We start from the raw sequence: 9,278 nt of genomic DNA, 5'->3' as shown, positions 1-9,278 counted from the left end.
TATACAGCAAGAGAGACATACAAACATACATACACATACATTTTAGATTTTAGCCAGGTGATATTCACCGGTGTATCCAGAATAAATACATTCATTCAATTTTAGTCCTTCGACAGTCAAGAAACGAAAGAAGCTGTGTAGTGGAAAATGGACGACTAAAAAGACTCACTTACATGTGTGAATTCAAGCTAAGTTATGATATGAACTATTTGTAGCAATAAAGTCTTAACCATGTTTCATTTCTTTCTAGGGAAAAAGCCCAGAAAGCACTGTGGTTTGGAGAAACCTATGGCCTCGGTCTGAAATCCCTGAGTATGGAGGATCCTTCTGGACGCCCTCTCACGATCAACTTTAATTCAGGTAACAGCCACCACAAAAATACATGCAAATTTTTCAGAAATGACATTGGAGAGGAATATTGCCGTTTATGTTCAGTAGCACAAGAAAAACCGTATAGGATGAGAGGGGTATCCATTTAAAATAATACAAGCTGGACATCTCACTAGAGATCAAATGTTGCATCCCTTGTCAACCTAAAAATTTTTAAATTCTACATTAGGTGCCACAAGTACAGCTAATGGTGGGGATGCATGGTAATACATCTTTAACAACACCCAGTCAGCCTGTGAGAACATGTAAGTACCCTTTCATATATAAACAAATAAGAACCAACCCTTTACCTACGAATGTAGGATTTGAAAATTAGGCCATTAAGCTAGGCTCTCCCTAGTCTTAATGATTGACTGAAGTATTGATTGAGTGAATTGCACAGTAAGGTGCATCAGAGGTACAAAAATAATCATAGGCATTACTTTTTGAAAGCACTTAAATGATTGTGTGGATACTTATAACAGGACAATTCATTAAAGGTCTGATACTTGTTCTTCACGTCAGAACACAGAGCACTATGCAAGCCTTAATTGACGATGATGAAAAGGAAAAGATCACGACAATTCTTTTCATCATGGATCGCTTTTCTATTTCACTGGAAGGTAATAAATATTTTAGGTTAATGTTCTTTGCTTACAATTTGATGTTAGATGCTGTAAATAGGTTGGTTAATAAGTCTGCAAAAATATTTCAACTAAGTATTCTCATTTTTCAATTCACAAGGTTACCATGAGCTATCTAAAGCTCAGCCCAGTCTTCCTAGGACATACCTGTTAGAAAGCTGTGCCAAAAGTTCGGACAGTAAGTGGGAGGTCAAGAAAACTCCAGGGCAGTCCCAAGGCGCAGAACTTCCCCTGAAGTTGCTCCTGGAAAATGAAATTCGACAAAGTGTAAGTGTTAATAGCGTAGCTTCAAAATGACATCAGGTCTCAGAAAAGAGTAAGTAAGTAAAAACTTTATTTAAACAGGTTGGTCCATTCAGCTGCATCTTAAAAATATACTTTGCATTAAGAAAATAAAATTGTTCAAAAAACCTAAAATACAAATAGAAAAAATACAATATAAATTTCACAATAAGAAAAAATGCCTTGCCAGGGAGCATTAAGTCTGTATGCTTTCAGCATTTTTTATGTTTAAAAGGAGTTGAATAAACATTTTCTTGGCACTGAAAGGAAAGACCATCTCCGATAGTTTAATTTAACCTTTGGTAGGGATATCCTAATACTCTGCCTTGTACTATCAAGTCACTAAAATATGACAAAAAGAATTAATAGCTTGGAACTGATGAATGGAGACAGATAAAATTGAGTTTAGCATTGTGGAATAAACTGAAATACTGGAATAAAGAATATACTGCTGATGAGCAAAAACACAAACACATAGATTTTACTCCATGTTACTAAGGATTCTAATATTGTTTTTACAGCTGAAAAATAAGACAGTTGCATCAGACGAGAAAGTCAAGGTCAAAATAGCAGGAGATGGGACAAGAATGTCTCATAGCAGCAACCTATTTGTCTGTTCCTTTGCACTGATAGGAGATGGACACAATTGCTTGTCAAGTACAGGTGTGGCTTTGGTTATTCTAATTTGTCTAGTATCAGTTAGTTTCAAGTTCTCAATGCATGACAAGCTATCCTTACCTTTAATTCCTGGTTGCCAGTGAGACAGCCATGTTATTTTCCACGTTATGTTTATTATATGATTGTATATTAAATGCAATCAAAATCTGTTCTCACAGGCAACCACACCATCGCTGTCGTGAAAGGCAAAGAAGAATACGAGGTGCTGAAGGAGTCCCTGACAAATGTCATCAATGATGTGAACAGCTTGGTCAATGATGGGGAGATAACCGTTGATGGCAAAACAGTTGAGGTTGACTTCTATTTGGGAGGTGACTACAAGGTAAATTATTAAAATTATTAAAAACCAGTAAACCTATAAATCTTTCACTCCTAGAACACATTATGGCTGAATGATTTGTCACCCTAACCGTTTCATCCCTAATTTTTGTTCCAGTTTTTGCTGATTGTCATGGGAATGAAAGGAGCCACATCAAATAATAGCTGTATTTGGTGCAAGATTCATAAAAGTGAGAGGTAGGTCAAAAACACCAAGGCTGTAAATTATCATATTTTCTTGACAATTGCATTTGGTGCAAACTTCATAAAAATGAGAAGTTGGTGATGTACATTTCTTCTATATATTTAAATTAATAGCATAGCTGTGAGCAATCGTAAGGAAACAAACAGTTTCGTGCCTTCCTGGTCACATTATTAACTCCCATACCTGTTTTCAGTTTGACGTTGATAATAATGATGACATCTGTTTTGATTTTTTTTTATTTTGGTTTCCAGGTGCAACATGTCACACTCCTGTGACTATTTTCTTGGAGCAGCACTAGCCAGAACTCTAGATGATGCATGGTCCAGACAGCCAGGATGTCATTCATCTCCAATGTTTAAAATTCCACTTCGAAATGTTGTCCTAGATGAGCTTCATCTAATGCTAAGAATCACAGACAGGTTGGAAGAGGGCCTCATTTTTGATATTCTGAAATGGGATACAGTAAGTAATATTATTATGCACATAACTTCAACAGTTTTGATGAAAAATAACACCTGTACAGAAAATGGGATTTAATAATAATTACACAGGCAAACCTTGTTCTGGGACTTCAAATAATTATTTGTGCACCATGGTACTCATATAATATTGCTACAGCATAATTAGGTGATCTCACAGAGAAACACTCACAAAAACAACTTTCAAGAAATGGAACTAAACCACTTCAATACTTATTTTGATTTTTTTTTTGACAGGATGACAATCACAGCAGACCTGGAAATAGGAAGACAGAAGAACACCTAAACAACTTCCTGTCAATAGTACGTTCTCTTGGTATCAGTCTGAGGGTATATAAAGTGAATGACAAGTGGGAGTGGACTTCCTTGCTAGGGGGTGAGGAAAGGGTTCTTCTGAGAAAGCTGCCAGATCACTTCGAAAAGATTTTGCCTGCAGAAAAGGTTGACAAGACCAGGAAACTCTGGATTGTAAGTAATATTTTATGATTCTGTTCAAACAAAAACTGCCTAGTACAGCATAATTAAAACAGTGGTACTCAGATTTCAGTATGGATTATTTTATTCAAAGACTCGAAAGTTCGCACCACTTTTCATCTGACAATGAACAATATCACTAGAAAGAACTGCTCAATATCGTTCGTTTGAACAATCACGCGTTGGGATTTCATGTGCAGAACCAAATTTTACACCATAATAAACAGTACCACAGGAAAGTACTGCTCAATAGTTTTCATTTGAATATGACATTTAAGGTTTCATCCGCAGACACAAAAACAAGAACCACCCTTGTACAGCTTTTAAAACAGCACCACAAGAAAGTGCTGATTATTAGCTTTCATTCGAATGCTCACACTAGGGAGATTTCATCCACAGACCACCACCCAGTACAGCATAATAAACAGCACCACAGGATAATACTGCTCAGTAGCTTACATTTAAATGGTCACACTTTAGGATTTCATCCATGGACTCAGAAGTTGGTACCATCTTGTAACATGTCAAACAGCATCAAAGGAAAGTATTGCTCAGTAGCTTTAATTTGAATGTACACGCGTTAGGATTTCATCCACAGATTTGAAAGATAGAACCACCTTTTACGGCATGAGAAATAGTACCGCAGATAATACTCAGCAGCTTCTAGCATCCACAAACGGGTCATACCCTCTATTTAAGGGAACGCTTTGACGCGATCTGTCAAAAATTCGTGATTTCTTTCAAAATTCCTCGTTCCTAAGTGCTTCTTTATCGTCTTGCGTTTATGTACTACTTGTTTAAATGCAATCAGACCTTCTTGTAAGATTTATAGGTTTAATTATGTTTATATATGGTCGCTCTTAAATGCCTTTCATTTCCGCGATGATCTAAATTTTCGCAAATTGGGCAAAAATGCTATTGCATTATAAGAGAAAAACGTTAAACAAATCTATGCATTTACCTGTCGGAAAAACTATACAGACACAACAGAAATTCATGGCTGAAAAACCAACAGAGAAAAACTATTTCAAACCGTGACAGAGCAACGTAGAAACAATCGTTACGACGGGAAACCAAAGCAGGATAACAAAAGACAGAAAACTGTTGACGTGAATGTATAAACAAACATGACCGATAAGAAACAAAACAAAAAAACCTTTAAACAAAGAAAAACAAGACAAAATCGCGACAAAGATAGTAACTGAAAAATAAAGTAAGATAATAAAAAACAGTGAATACTGAAAAAAAGCTCTAAATGCAAAACTACTGAAAAAGCAAAACAATATTACAAAACGAGAGGAAAATTATAAGGTAATAAGAACATTTAAAATGGGAGAAAAGAAGTATAAGGTGGACAAAAAAGGACAGAAAACGACAGAAGGATTATAAAGAAAAACTAATTAGAAATTGGGAATATGAAATGACAGAAAAATAGAAAAATGGTAGAGAAAAAAGTGAAAACATTATTTTAGATCGTACAAAGATGTATAATTAAAAAACTAGGACGAAAACAAAGAACTGCAAAAAGGAAACATGGATGCAAAATAATAACAAGAAAGCAAAACTTAAGTCACTGAGAAACGGGAACAGAAAAACGAGCATAAAAATTAGGGAAATTATTAATAATGTTAAGCTAGAGTGAAAATAAGAGCAGAACAGAACAGACAATTAAAAGAAAAACGGAACAGACTGATAAACAGTAAACATGAAAGATAAACAAAAACAGGAAAACAGAGAAACGTTTTGAGGAGACTGAAGACAAATTTTGACAGGAAAACGAGAGCATAAATATAGACAAACGTAAGCAAAGGAATACATTTAAATAGACCGAACAAGTGTGAACAAACAAGACCAGACCATAGGGAGAAACGGAAGAAAAATATGACTGACAAACAGCAATGATGAAAGCAGTAGCCAAAAACAGAAAGATGGAGAAACCTGGCAAGGAAAAGGACAGCAAATTAAATTATGGATCAGAGACGAAAAGTAATTCATAAATTCAAACATTTTATAAAGGCAAAGGAAATGAAAAAAGTACTTACCAAAAGAAGAACAAAAAGGGAGAGAAAAAAGGACCAAATAAACCATGGGAAAGGATCGAAAAGTTTAACGATTTAAATGAGTGCTACTGACCAGAAGATGACAAAATAGCTCAAAACCATAGAGAAACAAGTTAACTACGACTATATTCAAACGAACTAGAGAAACAAAAGCAAACCGTGACTGAGAAACAGGAAAAAACTGATGAGAGAAGTAACGTAAATATTCTCACACAAACGACAGAACAATGTTACAGGATATCTTCAGCTGAAACAAAGCCATTGGCAGTTTGTTAGGACAGAAACGAAGATTTTCCAGCATTTTCCTCGAATTATTTAGAACAGTATACACTCTTTCTGATCGAAATCGCGTTTAGACGAATTTTTGACGTTGAAGTGAAAGGTGTTAGGGTTTGTATGTATAGGGCCTGGTTAGTTGAGCCACAGGTTTACCGTCCTCTGTTTGTGTAGTGGACTGTGGTTTTAAATGGTTGTGTCGGTTATAAATTTACCGTTTCTTAAGGCGATACTTAGGGCTTTGAAACAAAACAAAACAAACATGAACAAACTCTCAGAACTATAAACATCATTTTGAGCTTAGCCGTTTTGTTCGGTTTTCGAAAATTTCAAGTTGTAAAACCACTTTCGTAAGCTTCGAATCAACAAAGGAAATGCAGATAAATTTTCTGTAAAAAATTGCCTTTGCTAATTTAATAGCCGACACACACAGACATTTAATAGCGCAGCTGGCCACAAGAAGAGAATAGTAACCTGTGCTTGAAAGACGGTTAATGCTGGTTAAGTTTAGACCATTACGCTGTACAATTCGCCACAATTTTGAAAAAGGAAGGAAAACTGCGCGAAATAAATGTTTAAAAAACAAACAAACAAACAAACAAAATCCGACGACAATAATTTTCGTAAAATTTCAAATCTGAAGATTAACAAATTGAAAACTATCAAGGTAGAAGATTCGGCTTCTGAAATTGAGTGGTAGAGATCAGCTATAATGCGTGTTATCGCAGTTCATATTTTCATGCATTTGTCGGTAGTGTCAAATATATATTTACAAAGAAGAAGTACAAAGGTTATTATTCACCGTTTGAGCTCGGCTAAATTTGTCAACTCTCGACAGAATAATCTTGTACCCGGTATCTGAAGTTTCAAAATTTGGCATTTCGTAAGATTTCAAAGTTTACAAATATAATCTGCCATCAAATTTCATTTTGTGTCAAAAATATCGGATTGTACAGCAAGGAGGTCTAATGAAATTCGAATAAATAAGTAAGGTTTGCATTTATTTGTAAGCAAAGTCCAAAACTGCTGGACAAAGTTTGAATTTAAAGCTGCGTTAACCCGGGACAAGCTTCGTTTTACTTTAATTAAAACCGGGCCCTGAAACATGTAGTTTTACTCCAGAAAGCGCATTTTTCTTGGTTTAAAATGATTTCAGTATTCAATTGAGAAACGTTTGGATTCTATGTGAAAGAAAGAGTTTCTTGCTCCAAAGTTTTAAAGTCAAATTGAAAGAATTAAAATTTGTTGGTACTTCTTTCAGTTGAGAAAATAAGTGTTTGCTTTTGAAATGGGTTAAAGAAAAACGCGCTTTAAAGGGGGCTTGAAAACTAGTATTTTGTAGGCTATTTCTTTTAAAATATTTTGTCTATGTTTGATTGCCTTTACTGAGAAAAAAAAGTTCTGTGCTTTTGATGTGGGCATTCTTGTACTGAGTCAAAAAAATTCTAAGTCTTTTGGCGGGAAAAATCCGTGCAGGTTTAAGACGGATTTAGCCCTTCAAAAGTCAAGATATTGTTTTGATTTTGTGCTTGACCCGTGTTAAAAGCGCAGGACTTTTTTTTCTTCTCGGCAACCTCTCCTAGGCCAAAAAAAGTAAAAGAGATAGCCTACAAAATAATTAGTTACCAGGCCCCTTTTAAAAGCGCGAGTTTTTTTTTTTCATTTATTATTTATTGTAATCAAGACAATTAAAGAAGAACAATGAGATAGTTAAGTTAAAAATTCTTTATTGACTAATTGATTTAAATTACAAGTTATTGTTAACAATATACAAAGTAGTAATAATAAAGTGAATAAACTATTTTTGTTGACAATATTGTGAGACGAATTACTGAAGTCAAAAACGAAAAATTCTAACTAAGCTTGTTGGGAAAATGAAAGCGTCAAGAAAAATATTAACTGCAGCTAAGTTTAGTTTTGAGAACGAAAACTTCAGCATTAAATAAAGTATCTTTGAAATACAATACCGACTGAGTCCTGAAGTTGTTTTTCAAACATTCACGAAACTTCTTTGAAACATTCACGAAATTTGTTTGACAAATCGAAGCAGTCGATCAGTTGTTTTTAAGAGTAGAAACATGGTGTGAATTGAGTTTGTGTGGAAATCAAATGAAAACATTTTCAAGTTTTGAATTGAACGGACTGATATAAGGATTTACTGTAGAATTTTTTTCTAGAGAGTTTTTTTGGTAAAACGTTGAGCCAAATGTGTACAAAGACTTTGATTTCCACACAAACGGTACATTCGAGCCATGTTTGAACTCTTTGAAAATGACTGACTAGAAAAAGGTCTACGAATTGCCGAAATTAAACCGAAGAAAATGATAAGTGCACGATACAAGCTCACATGTTTCTACTGACAATATTTTGGTGCGCCTTCAAAACTGTACCACTGCTATGTGAAGTATTTAAACTGTTGAGAAAGTTTAGATTCGAAAAACTGAAGGAATTTCAAGAAACTGAACTTCAATAATGTTCTAAATATTTCCCACTTAAAATAATGTATCAGAAATCCCATGTTTTCGAGTAAAATTTTGCATCTCAAACTTACAAACAATCATTTAGAGAGGATTCCAGTTAGAGAATTTTCATCAAAATTAAAGACGTCTAAAAGAAACAATGAATCCTCTGCTGTATTAGTGTGAGATTTTGTATCGTGCACTAATGAGATCGAGATCCCGACTACCTATCGTTCGAGTACTGAACCCAAGTTCCAATCCAAAAATGATAGCACTTTTAAAACTTATTACTCCGCCTAAAACTGAACCATCTTCAAGCCAAACGTGTCTTCATCCAAACCTTGTTGGCAGTCAGGTAATAAAAATCTAAAATACTAGGCGGTGCTTTTAGTGGAAACTTAGTTAAGATAAAAAATTCAATTTGTTTGTTGAATTTTTTTACCAGAACTTTAACTTCATTTCAAAGCTTGTATTTTGAAAGTGGAACTTCATGTTGAGCACCGATCGAGCTGAATCAAATAAATTTTATACCTTAAACGTGTCCAGAAAATTTCAATGTTCATTCTCTCTTGTGTTCAATTGTAACCTTGAGTTCCTCCCTTGCTTGCTGGCGCTTTCTTCTTGATCCTTGCCTTGGGTTTAATCCAACTTGAGATTAACAACTGAAAGACAAGAAAATCTACATTAATTATACCCAGGTTGCTACATAAACATCCCTCTTACATTTCGTTTGATATCAGTTCAGAAATGGAGTGGTAAATCAAGACAACGCTCGGTTTATTTTGACAAATCAAACTGACATTCGCTTCCGGACGCAACTCTTCACGGTTTAAGTCTATTTTGTTTACAATTATATGCTTCTTTCTTTACTCAAATTGGAACCATCATATAACAAAAGCATATGGTGGCTTGAATTATGTGTTTCGCGTAGAGTGAAATTCATCAGTTACAAGCTTTTACAAAAAAAAAAAAAATGAAAAACTAGCGATCTAATCGATCTTTTTTCCCAAGAAATTGCCATAACTCTTTTGTTT

General features: G+C 34.6%; 1 protein-coding gene across 1 annotated transcript; it reads left to right on the top strand.

The window, feature by feature from the left end:
- Nucleotides 1–907: 907 nt before the first annotated feature.
- LOC146455019 (uncharacterized) lies at nt 908–3,461 on the top strand. The gene is made up of 7 exons (XM_085094815.1): nt 908–992; nt 1,114–1,280; nt 1,817–1,958; nt 2,132–2,295; nt 2,410–2,489; nt 2,748–2,958; nt 3,213–3,461. The coding sequence occupies exons 1-7, from the start codon at nt 908–910 to the stop codon at nt 3,459–3,461; spliced, it is 1,098 nt and encodes a 365-aa protein (XP_084950941.1).
- Nucleotides 3,462–9,278: the final 5,817 nt, after the last annotated feature.

This window comes from Pavona decussata, unplaced genomic scaffold (genome assembly GCF_977016875.1).
Source record: "Pavona decussata unplaced genomic scaffold, jaPavDecu1.1 SCAFFOLD_288, whole genome shotgun sequence".
Lineage (NCBI taxonomy): Eukaryota > Metazoa > Cnidaria > Anthozoa > Scleractinia > Agariciidae > Pavona > Pavona decussata.
Note: the sequence above shows the minus strand (reverse complement) of the source record. Positions and strands in the feature narration are given on the sequence as shown.